The sequence below is a fragment of the Leopardus geoffroyi genome, chromosome C1, assembly GCF_018350155.1.
Source record: "Leopardus geoffroyi isolate Oge1 chromosome C1, O.geoffroyi_Oge1_pat1.0, whole genome shotgun sequence".
Lineage (NCBI taxonomy): Eukaryota > Metazoa > Chordata > Mammalia > Carnivora > Felidae > Leopardus > Leopardus geoffroyi.
The window spans coordinates 199,951,534-199,973,735 of record NC_059328.1 but is presented as its reverse complement, the minus strand read 5'-3'; the positions used below and the strand labels follow the sequence as shown (position 1 = coordinate 199,973,735).

General features: G+C 36.8%; 1 protein-coding gene across 3 annotated transcripts in view; it reads left to right on the top strand.

Annotated features, from left to right (window-relative positions):
- ABCA12 (ATP binding cassette subfamily A member 12) overlaps nucleotides 1–22,202 on the top strand; it is a 281,717-nt gene that overhangs the window by 248,042 nt on the left and 11,473 nt on the right. For all 3 annotated transcript variants that reach the window (XM_045481142.1, XM_045481141.1, XM_045481140.1), the window contains exons 37-47: nucleotides 2,260–2,387; nucleotides 4,406–4,493; nucleotides 7,485–7,590; nucleotides 11,647–11,701; nucleotides 12,295–12,472; nucleotides 14,392–14,507; nucleotides 16,251–16,410; nucleotides 17,545–17,798; nucleotides 19,613–19,817; nucleotides 20,948–21,057; nucleotides 21,338–21,479. In XM_045481142.1, coding sequence (XP_045337098.1) covers nucleotides 2,260–2,387; nucleotides 4,406–4,493; nucleotides 7,485–7,590; nucleotides 11,647–11,701; nucleotides 12,295–12,472; nucleotides 14,392–14,507; nucleotides 16,251–16,410; nucleotides 17,545–17,798; nucleotides 19,613–19,817; nucleotides 20,948–21,057; nucleotides 21,338–21,479 — 1,542 coding nt within the window. The remainder of the gene's footprint in view (nucleotides 1–2,259; nucleotides 2,388–4,405; nucleotides 4,494–7,484; nucleotides 7,591–11,646; nucleotides 11,702–12,294; nucleotides 12,473–14,391; nucleotides 14,508–16,250; nucleotides 16,411–17,544; nucleotides 17,799–19,612; nucleotides 19,818–20,947; nucleotides 21,058–21,337; nucleotides 21,480–22,202) is intronic.

Here is a 22,202-nt window from a genome sequence, read left to right as displayed (position 1 = left end):
GTTAATTTCTGAAAATTCCTCATGTATTTTCTTTAGTTCACAGTAAGAGTCAACTAACTTAGTATTTAAAATTGGAATACGGATAAATTTCATTAATCAAAGGAAAAGAGAGAGAGAGAGAGTCAAAGCAAGAAAGAGACTTTTTAATTATAGAACAATCTGATGGTTACCAGAGGAGGTGGGGTGGGGGGGGATGGGTGAAATAGATTGGAAATTAAGGAGTGCGCTTGTGATGAGCACAGGGTGGTGTATGGAACTGTCGAATCACTATATTGTACACTGAAACTATTATAACACTGTATTTTAACTAACTGGAATTAAAATAGAAACTTAAATAAAAATAAATAAATCACCAAATACATATATGTATTATATATAAATATTTTATACGCATAAATGTACAGTATGTATGTATATATATATATATATATATATATATATATATATATATATATATATAATGTGTGACAGTACCTACAAATACTGAAGATATATGATCCTATGGGATCAGCAATTCCATTTCTATTATATACCCATCAGAAGTGTGAATACGTTCACCAAGAGGCATATACTAGAATATTCATAGCAATACTATTTGTAATAGCTACTCAGATTCCCACCAACAGTAGAGTGGATAAATCAAATGTAATCTGTCTTCACGCTGGAATTCTGTATACAGCAAAATGAGAATGATTAATCTACAACTACACACATCAAATGGAGGATTATCACAAACGAATGATGAGTGGAAAAAGCCAAATACAAGAGAATATATGTAATACAATTCCATTTATATAAAGTACAAAAACATCCAAAACTCTTCTGTGCTTGTTACTTTGGGAGTGGTAGTTGTTCTGTTTCCTGATCTGGTTTCTGGTTACATGGTTGTGTTCAGTTTGTCAAAATGTATCAAGCAGTGTACTTATATGTGCTTTTCTGTACATACAATTCAACAAAAGATGAAAGCTAAAAAACTACATTGCATGCATCAGTGTGTCTCTAATTATTTGTGGAACAAGTAGCGTTCTAGAAATGTGATCTTCAAGTTGATCCGACCTGATGTAAGGTGAAAGTCAGCATTTATTTTTTAGAGCAATCTGCACCTCGATGTTCTCAGGGCACACTTGTGGTCCAAGCCTCAGGCTCTGGGACATCGTGTGAAGGGATGGAAGGAAAAATTGGAAAAGTGCTAGGCTTCTCTGGCTTTATGTCAGAGAAGCATGGGAAGCTTCAATGGAAAGTAACTGGTCAGGAAGTGCAGAAAGCTAATACACATACAAGTAAGTGGTTAAAACTAAGCTCTGAGGTTAGTTAATAGTGATGTACCAATACATTTAATTTTGAAAAATGTATGATGATAGTAATTTAAGATGCTAACAATGGGGAAAACTGGGTGAAGGGTATACAGAGACTCTCTGTATTAATTTTTAAATATATCTATGTGTGTCTATAGACATATATAAGCACATTTGCAATATATATAAACTTTATTTTGGAATAATTTTACATTTACATATGTAAAGATTAGATTTAGATTTATTTAAAATTAAGTTATGTAGGGGCGCCTGGGTGGCTCAGTCGGTTAAGCGTCCAACTTCGGCTCAGGTCACGATCTCGCGGTATGTGAGTTCGAGCCCCGCGTCGGGTTCTGTGCTGACTGCTCGGAGCCTGGAGCCTGTTTCAGATTCTGTGTCTCCCTCTCTCTCTGACCCTCCCCCGTTCATGCTCTCTCTCTGTCTCAAAAATAAATAAACGTTAAAAAAAAAAATTTAAAAAAAAATTAAGTTATGTAGATTTAGATACATGTAAACTTGAACTTCTATACCAAGGTTTGTACCTTAAAAACAATACAACACACACTTTCATCCACTGCTGTCACCTGAGAGCTTATGTCTGTCTGTTAATGTTTTCTTTTCAATTCAGAGCAAATGTTTTTTTTACTTTCCTGTAAATCATTGAGTGAATTTTAAGTCATCTTAGAGTTTAATCAAACTTGTCAGTACAGTGAAAAGAAAATCACACGTTGGTTAACTTGTATTCTTTTTGGCTTCAAGTGAGTCGTAAACCTATGCATGTGCTCCACTATTTGGTCTAATTTCTTGGCATGGGAAGATGTCTTCCTCTTCAAAGCTCTTCAGAGTCAGAAGACAGTCTTATCAAACTCTACCTGTTGCAATAATAGACAAATCATGAGACCAAACCTTCTTGACATTGTCTATTTGATTTGCAAAGAACTTAATTTTTAACTTTATTTTTCAGGAGTGTCCTAAATTTAATTATTCTCCACCTCATAGAAGAACTTACTCTTCTCAAATAATTTACAACCTCACTGGACACCGCTTGGAAAATTATCTAATATCAACTGCTAATGAGTTTATGCAAAAAAGGTAAAAATACTCTGTTTATAACATTTAATTTAGCATATCTTGCTTTCAAATTTTAATGGTAACTGCTTCTTGAACTTGAGACAGTACATGAAAATTTCTATTGATTATTTACCCGGTTAAAGTCTCTATTTTATCTAAATAATCTTATGTATTAAACCTTTAAAAAAATTTTTCAGTTCCCTCAAATTAAGATTCATTTGAGGAAATTGAAAAGCTTTGTTTTTTAACAAAAGCGTATTGTTAAACTTGTGCATTTTTTTCCCCTTGAAGCAATAACGTTATTGAGTAGATTATGCCAATTTGGACAGTTTTAAGGCATAGTTTTAGGTGACAATTGGCCTTATTTACAGTATGAATATCTCAGATTTAGATTATGATATCTGTGTGTGGATAAAATGTGTCCATATGTGACAAGGCCACAGGCCTTGTACCTCAGCCACCTAAACATTTGCTATGGATGTAAGGTTGGTAGACTTCTATTTGGGGTACTGTGGATGGGCCTGGAAGACACTATGCTAAGTGAAATAAGCCAGACACAGAAAGGCCAATACTGCATGATCCCGCCTTTATGTGGGATCTGAAATAGTCCACTCACAGAAGCAGAGAGTAGAATGGTGGTTGCCAGGGTCTGGGGATCGGGGGGACATGGGGAAATGTTGGTCAAGGGCCACAAAGTTTCAGTCATGCAAGAGATTCTGGAGAGCTAATCTACAGCAATGTGACTGTACTTAACAATACAGTATTGTAGACTTGAAATGTGCTAAAAGGATAGATCTTCAGAGTTGTCACTACACACACACCCCCACACACACACGTGCATGCATGCTCATACAAAAAGAAAACGGTAACTATATGAGGTGATGGATATTTTAATCAGCTTGATTGTGGTGATTACTTCACGGTGTATACACATATCAAACCATCAAGTTGTACAGCCGAATATATACAATTTTTATTTGTCAGTTGTACCTCAGATAAAGTTGGGGCATGGGGAGTTGGTCATCTTGTAATAGCTATATAGTTTTCTCCTTTCCTTCATCTCTTCCCTCTTTTATTTCTCAATGTACATAACTGACTGATGTTCACTGTAAAATAATTACAAACTACATATACGCAGAAAGAAAAAGGAATCTCTCTATATCCACGTATAACCACTATTGATTGTATATCCTCCAGACATTTTCTAGACTCAGATACCTGTAAATATTTTCAATTATAAACATTATTATTATAAGCAGGCATTTTATTATAAACAAACATTTCTAAAACCTGCTTTTTAAAAAATAAGGAATATACTACCATGTTCTTTGTGTGTCAAAAGTATAGCTCTGTAGATCACATTTAGGATGATAGTCACAAGATTAGTCTACTGTGACTAATTTATTTAACTCAACCATATTTAACTCAACCGTAATTTGGGATATTTAAACTAATCTGTTCTTAAAATTGCTGCTTGGTTTTTTAAGTCCACTTTTTATTTTCAAGAGACTGTGAACTGACAAGCACCAGGCAATTATATAGGCACGATTCACCTTCAAATACCCAGGAAGAGAAAAAGTATATCACCAGGGGACAAACCAGGGGGGAAAGTTTGGAGAATAAAAGAAATGAAGCCATTTGAAAAAAGATGAGAACTGATCTAATATCACCTTAGTGATAAATTACTTCTTTAAAAAGGAATTTTAAGGGCAAAAATACTATAATTTTTGAGATGGTGAATGATCCAGGTAAGTTGGCAGAATTGGTTAGATTATATATCACTTATTTTCAGAATGATTAGTCCACATTTGCAATTGCTTAAAATGACTTTTTACTTCTAGTTACAGTGTATACCTTAGACTAAAATATAATAAAAGATCAATAAAAAAGTAAAATATTTGTCAGGCAGTATTTATTTCATGCTATAAATGTGTTCCTAATGGAAAGAAAACATTGAGCCTTTAGTTAAACATTTTAGATCTATTTATAAATGTTTTCTCCATTAAAACAAATATAAGTTTTGTTATTCTTATATATAGGTATGGAGGTTGGAGTTTTGGGTTGCCTTTGACTAAAGACCTTCGTTTTGATATAACAGCAGTTCCTGCCAATAGAACACTTGCTAAGGTAAATTATGACCTTCCCTCTGGGATGTCATACAAATGAGAATGTGAACTTGAAATGCTCAAGCATTTTGATGAAGTAAAAATAAAACATGAGTGCAATCAATTTGAGAAGCGTTTGGCATAATGCTTTCCCCATAGCACTGGGGTTCCAGCCCTGTGTATTTACCCCAGGGAAACTTGGATACACAAGTACCGGGATACACATACAAAATAGTGTTTCTTACATTAGCTAAAACAGAACCCCAAATGTCCGTATACAGCAGAATAAATGAATTGTTGTATCATTCAGTAGAACTTTCAGGAGGTGCCTGGGTGGCTCAGTCAGTTAAGCATCCAACTCTTGGTTTCAGCTCAGGTCATGGTCTCCTGGTTTCTGAGTTTGAGCCCTGCATTGGGCTCCATGCTGACAGCTCGAACCTTCTTGGGATACTCTCTCTCTCCCTCTCTCTCTCTGCTCCTCCCCCGTTTGTTCTTTCTCTCTCTCTCTCAAAAAACAAACAAAACAAAAAAACAAAAAACAAAGAATTTTAAGCAGTGAAATGAGCTTAGTTCCATAAGTAGGTAAATATCCCAAACATTATTAATAAGCAAAAGAACACTTAACTATCATTGCATTTACTATAAACTTTACGAGTAGGCAAAACTCGGGGCTCCTGGGTGGCTCAGTCAGTTAAGTGTCCGACTTCAGCTCAGGTCATGATCTCACGATTTACAAGTTCGAGTCCTGCATTGGGCTCTGTGCTGACACCTCAGAACCCGGAGCCTGCTTCAGATTCAGTGTCTCCCTCTCTGTCTGCCCCTCCCCTGCTCATCCTCTGTTTCTCTCTCTCTCAAAAATAAATAAACATTAAAAAAATAAAATAAAAAGAGTAAGGCAAAACTCAATCATATTGTTTAGAGAGACTATTGTGATTTTGATTTTGAAGAACACAGAATTCCGGAGATGTTCTGGACACTGGCAATTTTTGTTTCTTTTTTAAAAATTACTTTAAAGTTTATTCTGGGGGCAGGGGGGGAGGGAGAGAGAGAGAATCCCAGGCATGCTCGACACCATCAGTGCAGAGCCCAATGTGGGGCTCAAACTCACAAACCATGAGATCATGACCTGAGCCAAAGTTGGAAGCTTAACCAACTGAGCCACCCCCCACCCAGGCATCTCCAGTTTTTCTCTCTTAACCTGAGTGATTGTTCAATAGATGTACTCCTTTCATCATTTTTTGCTAAACTGAACATTAATGTTTTATGCGTTTTTCTTTACATATATATTATATGTGTTTATCCTTGTTTCTTTTTTTTTTAATGTTATTTTTTATTGAAAAAGAGAGACAGAGCACGAGGAGGGGAGGGGCAGAGAGAGAGGGAGACACAGAATCCAAAGCAGGCCCAAGGCTCTGAGCTGTCAACACAGAGACAGACGCGGGGCTCAAACTGGTGAACTGCAAGATCATGACCTGAGCTGAAGTTGAATGCTTTACCAACTGAGCCACCCACACGCCCCGTCCTTGTTTCTTAAAGAGCATGGAAACGTAACGGAATTTGATGAAGACAAATAATCCTGTAGGCTTTATTATTATTATTATTATTATCATCTAGATCATATCTATGCTTTCAAACAAGCTAGGGTCACAGAATCACACACAGAAGATCTACGGTAGTCTTAGGAATTTTATTTTTTTTATTTATTTTTTTTTTTTTAATTTTTTTTTTTCAACGTGTATTTATTTTTTTTGGGACAGAGAGAGACAGAGCATGAACGGGGGAGGGGCAGAGAGAGAGGGAGACACAGAATCGGAAACAGGCTCCAGGCTCTGAGCCATCAGCCCAGAGCCTGACGCGGGGCTCGAACTCACGGACCGCGAGATCGTGACCTGGCTGAAGTCGGACGCTTAACCGACTGCGCCACCCAGGCGCCCCAGTCTTAGGAATTTTAAGTTGTCCTTCACATATTTCTCATTTGGTACTAAGAGACATATATAGACTTGGGGGAGGTGGAGAAACTAATATTATTATGTTATATATATCATATATATATATATATGATATATATATGTGATATATATGTGATCTATATATGTGTGTGTGTATATATATATATATATATATATATATATATATATACACAACTGTGATAAGCCCAACACTAGTATCATCTGGTGCACAAACTACCTGATCACATCCTCACAACATTTCTATGAGATATTATGGAGCCCGTTTTAGCCGATTTTCATAAGGTCATATAGAAAGTAGACAGTAGTGTTGGAGATTTGAATGCCCTCTCTCTGCCATTTGTTCCTTTTCTTCCTCTCTCCACACACAAAGTAAACATTCTTGCATAAACAAAGAGTTCTAATAACCAATAATTTCTCTCTAAGTTAGATTTGTAATTTTAAATTATCAACTGGGTCTCTTGAATTGAGGCACACCAGTATTTTAAATCCCTCTGTTTTTGACACAGAAGGTAAAGTAACTCTCCTCCCTGTGGCTTACAACTAAGAATAGAAAGTTAGTGTGGGAATTTCAAGGTTATCATTCTTGTTGCTAAGGACACAATGTTTGTCTTTGTATTTAATTTCTTTCTACATCCTTGCCTAGACATTATTTTATATTATTATTATTATTATTATTGAGTGTGCTTTAGCTCTAGTCCCAGAGTCACTACAGACCAGCCACAGAGATGGAGATAATAACGATTTCTTCAGTTTATTTCAAGCTTTGCCTATGCAGAAGATACAGAATAACTAATAACATGGTGCTATCATGCAGAAAAAAAAAAAAAAACTGTTTTCTCAATCTCTGTCCATCTCTAAATTGGAAATGTAGAGGTCTGTGGTCAACACTCTGGGGAATGGTTCTAATCTTCCAAGATAAAATAAGTCATTGGGAAATTGTTGGTCTTATTTTAAATATAAATTCTGTGAGCTGTCAGATGTAAAGGCAGCCTAATTTATTTAAACACCATACTGATCTTGCCTCCCTTTTTGGAATTTAACAGGTATGGTATGATCCAGAAGGCTATCACTCACTTCCAGCTTACCTCAACAGCTTGAATAATTTCCTCCTGCGGGTTAACATGTCAAAATATGATGCTGCCCGACACGGTAAAGTTACTTACACAGAAGCTTCTTGTATTGCAACTTTTGCCTCTCTCCATATAAAAATGCATATAAGATTCCGTTTCCTCCAGGTATTTTATGGTATCTAAATCACAGATCTTTAAAAGGAGTCTGAAAATAGTAACTACCACCAGATGGAACATTCTAGATAATTTCCTTAACTTTGGGTTAATTTAGTTTCCTCACTTATCAAATCAGGATAATAAAGCTTACTTCATGCTTATTTCTGGTCTCACATCTAGTAGCTATTACTCACAAGAAAACATTTTATTACTATTTACTTGTATATAGGCTAAGAATTAAAAATAATTAATGTTGATACATCTAAAGATGAAGCCAAAACTTTTAAACTAAGAAGTTCTATACCTGATCATTAATTGAGCACTTACCCTATAATATATGCTTTATATGAAAAATTGCTAATCCTTACAAGTAGCCTTTCAGAATGAATATTTTTGTTCTCTGTTACTATTTTCTAGAGCCCAGACATGGAATTTGAACCCAAGTCTGTCTGAGTCCTGCCCCTTCAGTTTTCTAATACTTTTCGGTACTCAGCCAGATCTGTTGCAGTTGGATTTCCCAAGAGGCATCCACGTGGTTTTCAAAACAGGATTTGGGATTTTAAAAAGACTGATTTATTTTTTCTAATTCAATTACTGTCAATCAAATCATTTTATCATCTTAAGCCTTGCTCAAATTATTTTTCCTTACTGATCCTAAAAAAAATAATAAGGATGATGGAAACAAATGAGTAACATATTTATTAGCCAATACTGAGTCTATAGCCTAATAAATAGGCTAACAAATAGCCTATTAAACAGGAAAAAAGACACAACCGGTCTTTTAGAAATGCCAGCGTCTGTTTTTCTTTCATCTCCTTCCTGTTGGGCATAACAATGTGTGTTGGATGTTCTCGTGATGAGAGTCAAACACTCATTCTAGCAAGAGAGTCTGTCAGTCTTCGTTTTAGAGAGAACAGCATTCCTTCCCACCTGCTATAGCAGTTTCCTAGCAGGAGGAACCATGAAGAAAGTAACAAGACTGAAAGATAGTCCTTAGATCTATAGCACCAATAAAGGACATAGTCAAAAGTGACAAATTGAATGGTGATGAATGTTAAGGAGGGCACTTGTAATAAGCACTCGGTGTTATATGTAAGTGATGAATCACTGAATTCTACTCCTGAAACCAATATTGCACTAATGTTAACTAACTAGAATTTAAATAAAAATGTGAAAGAAAATTAGTTAATTAATTAATTAATCAATTAATTAATTAAATGGTGACTAAAGCCAGATAGGTTTTGTGTAACCTGGTTTGAAGTACTACTGAGTACTTGACTTTTGGTAGGATGTCTTCATCAGAACAAAAGATGCTTGTTTCTATGGAGGATAATGAAAGCAGAAGAGCTGTAGATACGACTAGGGGAAGATGTAGCGTAGGTAGGTAGGTAGGTGAGAAAAACATACATGCCACTTTTGAAGAGTCGGCTTTTGAAACCTATATTCAGGTTTCATTTATTAGTAGTATTCCTTACCAAGACTGAAGTAATCTGAATCACCCTGGATCGTAGCAGGCTTGTTGTGGCTCCTACCATTGCATGTTTTAAGTTACAGAATTTAAAGAATTAGAATTCTGGAGCATAAACTTTTTATTGACCTTCAAAGGAAATTTATTTTTTAGGTTTAAAAATAGGGTTTATGAGTTCTGTAGCAGTTAGTAGTAGTGTGCCCTTTTTTTAAAAACTTTTCTCTTTTTTTAATATTTATTTTTGAGAGAGAGAGAGAGAGAGAGGGAGACACGATCCGAAGCAAGGTCCAGGCTCGGAGCTTTCAGCAAAGAGCCCATCGTGGGGCTCAAACCCACAAGTCAGATACTCAACTGACTGAGCCACCCAGGCCCCCCTTAACTTCTCTTATATAGACTCATGAAAGTGGTCGCTTTCCACCCTCTGTGGGAGGACTTTGATTTTCTTCAGAGAAGAAATCATGTCACCCTAAAATACTTTCATTGTCTTGTAATGCACATATGGGATCTGCCATGGTAATATTGTCTTTAAAAATCAACTCCATTACTCTCCGGCCACCTCCCTCCCCCTATTACACTAGCTGTTTTAAAGCATGTTTGTTGAATTCTGCATTAATTAGGATTTTGCTTTAGCTATAAAATTGATTTTCTTTGAATTCTAACATGCTAGTAAAAATCTTTTAATTAGTTTTCCTTTGCTATGTCAATAACTATTATTTTCATGTGGTTCCCTCTAGTGGTTAATTTAACATGAAAATTCTGTTTTCTTCTCAAACAATAAAGGTTTGCTTGTTTCCCCTAACAATTGTTCTACAATGAGGCTCTTTTCCAAACATACGGACATATTGCTCCCTCTACCCTCCTGTTTGTTCTGACCCTTTAGTGCATTAGTAGTAATGATCAATGGAAAGCACCTGGTTTTAGATGTATGACCATAGAGACAACAGAAACAGATAATATGTTATTTTTAATGTATATTATATATGGGGGAAATAATTGAAATTTTGAGGTTCAATATGATGTAATAAGTATTCATTGACTAATTACTGTAGTCAGGACATTATGCTGGATACGGTAGAACCCACAGAGAAGATTTTTATACATCCTCAACCCTAATGCATTTACTTGATCTTTCTGCTAAAAATATCTATGAAACAGTTTGGCAGCATTTTTCATAGTGGAGTAAACGCATTTGCAAAGATTCCTCTAGTGAAATAATGTAGTTCTTGATTCTGAAATACAAGAAGGAAATAAAAGAAATGTTTTTCCCCTGCCTATATTATAATTCAACAATAAGGTTTAAGTAGGGCGCCAAGGAAAACTGAATCTCAGTAAAAAGAGAGACTGTTAATTTACACAAAAGATAAGAAAAGTGCATTCCCCGAATGATGTGATTAAAGTTACAGGCCAAATTGATTATTGTTGGTAGTTTCTTTGTTTTGCTTTAATTACACTTTTTTTCTTTAACATGTAACAATTGCAGAATTCAACCTCAAAATATGTTACATTCTACTCAACAAAAATTATAAATTTAAGTTAATGAAGGGAATATATTTGGCTGCTGTGAAAGGGTCTTAATATCCTGATATAATAAACATACACTACATGAGCAGTAAGTGAGAAAGTTCTTGCTCAGCCTATGACTCTAATAAAACAAATATTTAAGAGACAGCCTCACTGCCACCCCCTACCATTCTTTTCTAAAGTTACTCAGACAGTATAGACTTTGTCTTCACACTGTAGTCCCTTGGGAAACTTTTGCCAGCCCATTTTTGACTATGACTAATGATCATCCTCTGATAAGCGGAGAAAAGAATCTTGTTTCTAACTCAGAAACTATAACTGATTATGGGAGATCCCAATAATTTAGGACTGTATTGGAATTAAGTGACTACTTTCCTGGCACCAGCTAGTTTCTCTGAATTCTCTTGGATCTTTATGTCGAAATGAAAACCCGTCAGAGATGACTGAAGCTCTCAAGCCTTACCCTAGTAGATAAAGTTCTAGAAAAATAGACGTCTTGGAGGTAGTGAAAGAGGAAGGATCTTCTCAGGTTACAGTATTTTCCCAACCTGGCCGACAGAATGATAAAGAGGGATGAGGGTGGTCAGTGTTCTTTAGGAGATCCTCATATAATTGGTCTAAAACACCAATGTAGTAAGTGCCGCTGAAATACAAACGTGCATGATTAGATGGGGAGAAGAAATGGAAAATGTAATAGAGGGGAAATGCCATATAAGAAATGGAAATTCTTGTCCCTTCCCCCAAAATTCCATACACAATGGGAACAAACATTTTTAAAATTTTTATGTGAATGCCACCAATTGTGTGGCATTGATGAGATTAGTTGGCGGAGGGGGGGAGTGGGGGGTGGGAGATAATTTTCCTTTAAAATACCATCCCCAAAGCAAAATTATAGCATAAGGAGGAAAGTGTTATGCATTTTTCATCCAAAAATTGGTATTTCTGAATAACTGAATATCTACTAATGAACAGAACTGTCTCTTCTTTAAGGCATCATCATGTATAGTCATCCTTATCCAGGAGTGCAAGACCAAGAACAAGCCACGTAAGTGGAAATATCTGGTATGACTACATTACTCCTTGGCATAGTGAAGCCTCTGAATAAAGTACTGTAATTGGAAATCACAGTTGTATCTGAATGAATGTCAATCTAGAAGAGCTGTTAATACAAGTCACTGACTGGGATAAAAGGAAGTTTCTGAAAGTCTGTGCAGTGGGGTTGCCAAGTGAGCTTGCTGGCTGTAGAGTCAGAATCTGCTGCTTTTATAAGTCAAGTACGTAAGTGCTTCATCATTTCAATTTCCCTGCATAGCATTTAAGTACTATTTCTGTGCTCAAGGACTATATATTCCTTGCATACACCCAGTAACCCTTAGAGACCGAGGTGGGCTTTTTTTTTTTTTTTTTTTTTTTTTGATCAAATATCCCTAGTCAATTCAGATGCACTAGAGCTATATTTATCCAGGGTCATAGCCAAGTCATGTAGAAGATATTATCTGGCTGCCTTGCAGGAAGACTTATTTGTGTCACAGCCAAGTCGTATACTGTTTTGTTGATGGTTTTAGTCATGAATCTTTCTGAAAGGAAAAGAGTTCTAAAAACTTATGTATGCTCTCCTCTCCCTATTGCTCACTACAGAATGAGCAGCTTAATCGATATTTTAGTGGCACTCTCCATCCTGATGGGCTACTCTGTCACCACCGCCAGCTTTGTCACCTATGTTGTAAGGGAGCATCAGACCAAAGCCAAGCAGCTGCAGCACATTTCAGGCATCGGTGTGACTTGCTACTGGGCCACAAACTTCATTTATGACATGGTGAGTAGCTTGCAGGAAAGACAGGATTGATTGGGGTAGAAGACACCACTTTTATATACAGGATTTATTCATGCCTACCTTGTTAAAATTATCACTACAAGTCAGTAAATTAAGAAAAAAATAATTTGGGGGCGCCTGGGTGGCTCAGTTGGTTGAGTATCTGACTTTGGCGCAGGTCATGATCTCACAGTTTGTGAATTCAAGCACTGTGTTGTGCTGACAGATCAGATCTGGAGCCTGCTTCAGAGTCTGTCTCCCTCTATCTCTGCCCCTGCCCTGCCCATGCTCTGTCTCTCTCTGTCTCTCAAAAATAAATAAACATTAAAAAAGAAAAAAGAAAAAAATAATTTGCATCAGACTTACAGTCACCCGATAATTAGAGGAAAGAGCCACCTCCCCTCATCTCTGTGGTCTGAGGACCCACCGATATCAGATTCCCCTGGACGTTTATTAAAATGCAGATTCCTGGCCCCCTCCAGAACTACTAGTTCTATATCTTGGGAGTGGAACCCAGAGAATATACATTTTAAACAAAATCCTCCAAGTTATTTTATGCATAATAAGGTTTGAGAGCCACTACTGTGGAAAAATAGAAAGCAAAATAGCCTTGCGGAATGGTACCAAATACTAATGGTAAAAACTTCGAAGTAGCAGTCCCTGATGAATGACACATTAGAGGAGATTAGTAGGGACAATAAAGGATGAATATCATTGACAGCTCTCTCATTTGCATAAAATGGTCCCCAAATTCAGATGGTTTTTCTTGACTCCAAATGCGCCAGTATTGGCCAAAAGCCCAGGATGTGGTATGCATTTGCCTGGTGATTATGGCAGAATTGTCTGAGTTGCTGTATAGATCATTGGCTTGAAGAGCTAGAGGGTAATTATCTGCATATCCACTTTGTTAATGTATCCAGTGAGGTCTGAAATGCCTTTGTTGAAGAAGTCAAATCTAAAAGAATGGTAATGACTCCTCTGGACTTAATAGGAGTTTTAATGTCAAGAGAGCTCAAAGTACACACTTCTGCAAAGGGCTACTTACTACTCAGATTCCATTGTCATATATCTGGTGCTCATCCCAATTTAGGAGATTCCTCTCCCTTCCAGATTAAATTACCATCTCTTTCACAGTGTGCATCTTGCTGCAGCCTGCACAGCATTTACTATTTCTATTTGCCAATAAAACACTGAGTTCTTTGTTCATATACTGTGATTCCAAGAATGTGTGGAACCTGCCACCCCACTGTTTTACGCAGAGTGGCTCACACCGATAACCAGGCCTTCGAAATCAGCCACCTGAGAGAGTTCCAGCATTCAAAATGAAATCAATACTTTGAAGACTGCATCTAATACCAAGATACCTGACTGTCTTATCTTTCTCACTGAACCTCTGTCACAAAGTGATCCCCAGTCTCAAAGCCTGGAGGCAGGAACACTAGGGACTCCGTGTACATCTATAAAGATGGTGACTGGCTTGACCTCATATTACAGGAGACAAATTCTAGAGTGAAATCAATGTAAAATAAGCTGAACTTACAAGCAACAGGAACATAAATAAAAATTCATTCCGTCTCATACTTCAAGGTTAACTTGTTATCGTTTTAACTAGATGGGCTATTGATGTTTTTGGGAAACTATTTGCCATATATATATTTTAAATTTTTTTAAACGATTATTTATTTTTGAGAGAGAGAGAGGGAGAAACAGAGTGTGAGTTGGGGAGGGACAGAGAGAGAGGGAGACAGAGAACCAAAGCAGGCTCCACACTTTGAGCTGTCAGCACAGAGCGCAACGCTGGGCTTGAACCCATGAACCATGAGATCATGACCTGAGCCAAAGTTGAACACTTAACCGACTGAGCCACCTATGAGCCCCAAATATTTACCATGTATTAAGCATTGTTTTACATATTCCCTTAGGTCTTCTACTTGGTGCCTGTAGCATTTTCAATTGGTGTCATTGCAATTTTCAAATTACCTGCCTTCTACAGTGAAAACAACTTAGGTGCCGTATCCCTCCTACTTCTACTGTTTGGGTAAGCTGCAGTGAAAAAAGAATTAACAGAACTGAGTGTTCTGATGCACAAACAGAAACTAAATCTCATTAGCTAATTTACAATTGTCTTGGGGTTTCAGTAGCCATGAGTGATGACTAACAACACATTATACTTGCTAGTCGACAGTTTGTACAGTATAGTACTTCTGAAAATGAATGTTGTCATTATTAATAGTAATATCTAACATTAATGAGTACTTACTAGGTACCAAGTGTCATGATTGGCAATCTACACATGTAATATAAGCTACATAAAAATGGATGTTTCAGAATGATCGGAAAAATTTACATACATGTGTGGATTTGTGTATTGACAAATTATGAGTATATATCACATTGTAAGGTATGTATCCTCATGTATATTTTATTTATATTTTTATGGATGTTTAACACACACACACAAGTATTATTTCTGTATTGGGGCTATACAGGTAGTATGGGTTGATATAATCAGTGCTTAGCATAGCAGTTCTTTCTGCCCTGAATGCATGGGCAGTAGCCATTGACATAGCAGTGTAGCAGATGAAGGTTTACATTGCCTCCGGTTCTTCATCATTACCCCAAAGGTTGCTCAAGTGTTTGCTTACAGCAGGACATCCAGCTTCTGAGCTTCCTCTGTCTGCTAAGTTAGCTTTCCATAATGTCATTACTTTTCTTTAACTTTAAATTATAAGATTTATATTGATTAAACTCTTATTTCTGAGAGCAAAAAAAAAAAAAGTTTCTTGGATTGGATGACAGCATCTCTAAAAGGAATTCATTTGTAGTTGTGATGATATAGAACTACTCAAGTTTCCTTAAAAGAGAAGCTTCTTACTGTCACTTTTTTTTAAATTATTGACTATTTTATTTAATTTTTTAAATTATTGACTATTTTATTTTTTTATTATTTTTTTTAATATGAAATTTATTGTCAAATTGGTTTCCATACAACACCCAGTGCTCATCCCAAAAGGTGCCCTCCTCAATACCCATCACCCACCCTCCTCTCCCTCCCACCCCCCATCTACCCTCAGTTTGTTCTCAGTTTTTAAGAGTCTCTTATGCTTTGGCTCTCTCCCTCTCTAACCTCTTTTTTTTCCCCTCCCCCATGGACTTCTGTTAAGTTTCTCAGGCTCCACATACGAGTGAAAACATATGGTATCTGTCTCTCTCTGTATGACTTATTTCACTTAGCATAACACTCTCCAGTTCCATCCACATTGCTACAAGGGGCCATATTTCATTCTTTCTCACTGCCATGTAGTATTCCATTGTGTATATAAACCACAATTTCTCTATCCATTCATCAGTTGATGGACATTTAGGCTCTTTCCATAATTTGGCTATTGTTGAGAGTGCTGCTATAAACATTGGGGTACAAGTGCCCCTATGCATCAGCACTCCTGTATCCCTTGGGTCAATTCCTAGCAGTGCTATTGCTGGGTCATAGGGTAGGTCTATTTTTAATTTTTTGAGGAACCTCCACACTGATTTCCAGAGCAGCTGCACCAGTTTGCATTCCCACCAACAGTGCAAGAGTGTTCCTGTTTCTCCACGTCACTTTTTAAAAATCCAAAGAATTTGTCAAAAAAAGTTTTCATAATACAGAGATCTAGCTGTGAGGCTTAGTGACACATCCCTAATGTTTATTTTCACTTTGGAGCCCTATCAAAAGTTTTGTCTGTTTGTTAAAGGATAAGGATTAAGGCATAATTTTAATCCTTGTGTTATTAACATACAGGTATGCCACATTTTCTTGGATGTACTTACTGGCTGGGCTCTTCCATGAAACAGGGATGGCTTTCATCACTTACGTCTGCATCAACCTTTTCTTTGGCATCAATTCCATTGTCTCCCTGTCAGTGGTATACTTCCTTTCCAAGGAAAAGCCCAATGATCCGGTAAGGTCCATTATTCGCCTGGTAAGCTTCAATGAACGTATGAAATGTTTCAGTATGTTCAAGGTGAAAAGATTTTCTACATTTTGCATTCTCTAAATAGAAAAGAGGAATTTCAGTTAATTCTATTAAGTTTGATAGAAGAGAAACTACAGTCTTTTAAGATTCTTTTTAGTTTCCAAGTAGGTTAATGCCTATGATTATATTTACTCAATGTCAAAACTATTGGCATTTGAAAGGGTTCAAGTGGAGGTGAAATCAAATTATTGTGTACAACACTATAAAAATCATGAACCTATTGGTCCAGTGAAATTTTTATTCATTAATTGTTATCATATGGTAGGAACAAGGACAATGGCTCAGTTATGTGACTATTGGTTAAGGGTGGTTTTTTTTGTTGAACATTCATAGAGAACAAACCTGATATGTTCCCTTTCAAGCATGTATTAGATAGACTCTACTTCATTGTGAGCATCAGTTCCCATTGAAAGCTGACAATTACAGTTAGTGAGAAGGGAAGCACGAACAGTGCTGGGCAATTGAACGAGAAAGAATGGAGAGGAAACTACGTGAACTGAGGAACAGACAATCACACTCCAGGAGGAAGAAGACAGTTCATGAGTTGCAAGTGGTTGGCCCAAGTGTGAATAACATGAAAATAAGCCATTTGCTCCTCATGTAGATAGGTTGTCTCTCCTTCATCTCAGTTCACCATTTAGCCCCTCTTCAAATAGGAATTACCTAAAGTTCTAAAACTTCACTGTACCGAATCCCTTCTTTACCTAGGCATGATCAAGACCCTGTACCAGACCCCAACATCCTGGCTATTTCTACACTTCTAGGATCTAAGGCAGGGCTAGAAGTGATTCTGTCTCCAGGGTTTGGCCTGATGCCTCAGATCATCTCAAAAAGAAGATAAACCTTTTCTGCTTATATTTTAGTAATAAATCTCCATGTTTTGGTTATAGTAAATATTTACATGTAAATTCAACACACATGGGAAATAATTGCCAATCTCGATAAACTTCTCCAGTTTTAATATTTGCCCGCATCACATTTGTTCACATCAGTTTTAAATTTTTGTCAATTTGTCAGAAGTCTAACACTGAGTTTCATTTTTTTTTTCTCTTATTTCAGACTTTAGAACTTATTTCTGAAACCCTCAAGCGTATTTTCCTGATTTTTCCACAATTCTGTTTTGGCTATGGTTTGATTGAACTTTCTCAACAACAGTCGGTCCTAGACTTTTTAAAAGCATATGGAGTGGAATACCCAAGTGAAACCTTTGAGATGGATAAACTAGGTGCCATGTTTGTGGCTTTGGTTTCTCAGGGCACCATGTTCTTTTTGTTGCGGCTCTTAATCAACGAATGGCTAATAAAGAAACTCAGGTAAATAAAAAGAAAACATTGTGTTTGACATGCATGATAGAACTCAATTCAAAATATTTAGGAAGGAACAATAGTCTAAACCTTTCTATTAGTAACGTGGAAATGTGCTAAAAAACTTTAAAAAATTGTAACATAATTCACCACTCATTCCATTCAGTAAATAGTTATCACACCTCACTCTGTGTCTGCAAGTATTATTGTAGAGTGAGAGAATAAAATTAAAGAAGCACAATTGTTAGCCTTAAAGAGATTAAGATTCAGTGGTGGAGAGAAAATGCATACATAAACAAAGGATGTAGTGTTTGAGTTGAGTTTAAAGGATGGCTAGAAAGTAGAAATGAAGGAAGAAGACTGAGTGAGTAGCGTATTAGCAGTGGGTTTGAGAGAAGGTTGAATAAGGAGAAAATGGAATCTTAAATAAAAAGAAATATGCATACAATTGACCCGACTATTCCATTTCTAGGATTCTTTTCCTACAGATATGCTCACACATTTGCAGATTTATGAATGTATAAAGTTATCCATCATCGCAACCATTCTTAATAGCAAAAGAATGAAAACAGCCTAAATGTCCTTCATGGACTGGTTAAATAAATTATACAAATTTACATTTTTTCATAGGTAAACACTATGCAGGCATTAGAAAGACTGATACGGTTCTGTATGGAATATTTGGGATTACTACTAATACTTATTGAGTGAAAAATACTAAGTTCAAAACTTTGTGTGAAGTATATTATCATTTGAGTTAGAAAAGAACTATAATTTATACATACATATGCATATACTATCTCTCTATGGGTGCCCTGCTGAGGAGAGCTCTATAGAGTTGAAGGAAACTTACTTCTCACTATATATTCTTCAGTACCATTTTAATACATAGAGTGCATGTATCACCTATTGAAAAATAAAACTTAAGTTAATAGTAATAAAAATAATGACAAGAGCAAAGACCGAGAAAAAAATCTTAGGGTGTATTTGAGAAATGAGTAATACAATTTGATTAGAACGTAGAATAAAGACAACGAAATAGTAGGAGCTCAAGCATGTGGCTGGAAGACTATGGAGTCTATTGGATACTTGGGTAGAGAGATTATTTGGACTTTTTCAACAAACAAATAATAGTCCAATAAATGTTTTGACCAGAAAGCAACATGGTCAAACGGTGCTTTAGGAGATGTGATTCTGTGGAGGTCATACAGTTTAGAATGGAGGATCAGAGATATTGGAACAGTTAGAAATTCTTGCAGAATTTAGTGAGAAACAGTGAAAGCCTCTGATGGTAATAGAAATAGACAGAACATGATTGATGACTGGGTGTTCCAAGGCATTTCCAGTGTTAGGAGACTGACTACATGCGTAGAATTTGTAATGGGGAAGATTCAAAGAAAACATCACAGTTAGAATCTCTGGGGATATCATTAAAAGAAACAGGGACATTGGGAAGAAGACCTGAATTGATTTGTTGGGTTTTTAAATTTTGTTTGGATTGGTTTGCTTTAGCATACATTAGGCAAGGTACTGATGTGGGTTTGAGACTGCTTTCAGGGCTGATAACCTTAATATATTGCCTAGATACTAAGTAAGACATTCACAGTAAACAGAACATAGAGGGACATTCATGTCACTGAATATGGTGAAGAGCATTTGTACTAATTCTTAACTTACTTAAGTAGCATAATGCATAACAAATCTGAAGCCTAGTGTGTGATTGCGTGCTTTTAGTGAAGTGAGAATTCATTAAAACATGTTGAAATTGAGCTGTGCCACTTTAAAATCATTGATGCAAAATCACTGGGTCTTTTTTTTTTTAGACTCTTCTTTAGAAAATTTAGTTCGTCTCCTGTAGTGGAGACAATAGATGAAGATGAAGACGTCCGAGCTGAGAGATTAAGAGTGGAAAATGGCGCAAGTGAATTTGACCTGGTCCAGCTCCATCGTCTCACAAAGACCTACCAACTTATCCACAAAAAGATTATAGCTGTAAACAACATCAGCATTGGCATACCCGCTGGGGAGGTGAGGAACTTGCTCTGTTCCTAACTGTCCTTTATATTGGCATGTTAAGTCACAAAAATCTTTAAACTTTCCTATTTTTTTCTAGAAATGTAGAAGTCAACCTCTGAATATCTTGATGGATTCTGTGTATACAATGTACACATATCCTTCTGTTACTTACTCTCTAAGTCTTCCCTCTCGTCAGGGAGGAATCACCACACACCTAGTTCTAAGCCCCTGCCCATGCTACCTACTGTCCTCCCTGGGCTGGACTTTCAGTCAAGAAGCCCGTGCAGGGCGCTGTCTTCAACTTTCAGTTTCCAGCTCCCTGTGAAAGACAACATGAAGAGATCTGTTGTCAGAAGCGAGATCCTAGGGGTGCCTGGGTGGCTCAGTGGGTTAAGCATCTGACTTGGGTGGTTAAACGTCCGACTTTGGCTCAGGTCATTATCTCACGGTTTGTGGGTTCAGGTGGTGCATTGAGCTCTCTGCTGTCTGTGTGGAGCCTGGAGCCTGCTTCGGATCCTCTGTCTCCTCTCTCAGCCCCTCCTCTGCTCAAGCTCTCTCTCTACCTCTCTCAAAAATAAATATGCATTAGAAAGTTGTTTTTAATAAAAAAAGAAGCAAGGTCCTAGAACTGCATTCATATTTATTCTTGCCATTTTTATAGAAGAAATATTAAGCCAGCTTTGAAAAGAAAGAGAAAATGTGGGCATTTCCCTTAGTTTTTTTGAGGAGAGCTGCAAACCACATGCATCCAATCCATTCAACAGCATAAAGAAATTATTGCTTCAGTGGCCTATTCAATAGTGATTTTGTGTGAATAATGTGAAACCTATAATTACTTTGTCAAGTTAGCGTATCTTACTTATGGAATATTTTATCATGTCACGCAGATAATATAATATGTAAAACAAGTCCTGTGTATATACACAAATGTTCAGATGGTTAAAGGAAAAAAAAAAGATATTTGTTGTAAAAGAGAAAGTTTTATCAAATGCCAGAAGAACACTACAATATCCATGAATAATTCCAGGAACTTATTTTTCTTTGGAATTTATTTCATCCAGGGGAAAAGAGGAAACAGATGTAATAGTAACATGTCTGGTTTGGATTAAGATTTACATCTTTTTTTCCCTCTCCCAAACCAGTGCTTTGGCCTTCTTGGGGTGAATGGAGCAGGAAAGACAACTATCTTCAAGATGCTGACAGGAGACATAATTCCTTCAAGTGGAAACATTCTGATCAGAAATAAAACTGGGTATGGGAAACCATGGCTTCAACTTATCAAGCACAACATAATTAAAATGAACGCTTTGTTATTTTGTAGATATAGTATTACATCCCTAGGGGAGAAACAGCTATTTTGTTCCCTAATTTTTAAAACTTTATGTGTGTGATATGATGGTGGGGTTATTTTACCTCTTTTTATTAGAATCACAAATCTCCATGACCAAAGTAGAGCTGCCTTCCCAACTTTTGGGGACGAGAAGGGACATACCTTTTGAAACCCCTCTGTATCTTCACTTCTCTCAATGCAGATCTCTGGGTCATGTTGACTCACACAGCTCATTAGTTGGATACTGCCCTCAGGAAGATGCCTTAGACGACCTGGTATCGGTGGAAGAACATTTGTATTTCTACGCGAGGATACATGGAATTCCAGAAAAAGATATTAAGGACGTGAGTATAAGTGTGAAAAACTAGTTCATTTGAAAACCATTATTGTTTCAGCTCCCCCCGCCGCAACCCCAACTCTCAAGACTAAGTTGACATCTGAAAAACTAGGGCATTTTCCTCCTGTCACTGACAGTTTAGGCAGTCTTAGCTTAATTTTGTACATCATGTATACACCTATGAACTCAGCTTCAGAAGCTCCTTGACCTGTGCTTGTTCAGTTACCTTTCAAGAACTATCAAGTGAAGGATCACACTTGCCTTAGGCTCTGGCTTGAGCATGGGTTGGTCTGCACATCCTTTAGTGTTTAGATAAGTTTTGAAACATGCAGTTCCCTGCAAACTGCCCACATAAAATAGAATAGCTTCCATTTTGATTTTTTAAATGTGGTCTTGTGCTTCATGGCAATCATTTGCCTTTTTAATGGAATGACTAACCCTTAGGGCAGTCTCCTCTATTTCTGCAACCCCAAGGACCTGTGGAAATCCTCCTAGGATTCCTCTATTTACCAGAGCTGTTTAACAACAGAAATAGCCTCAGGAACCCATGATTCCTAAGTTAATGTGCTAAAGTTTTGATACTGGGTCAGTTTTAAATAAACACGAAGGCTTTGTGACAACTTGCTCCCCCAGTAAGAAGAAAGACAGAACAGTGAGGACAGTCCATGAGAAACCTGCCTTGTGAAGGGTCATGTTCTGTTTTAGCTCTTTTAAGTTTTATAAAGAAATC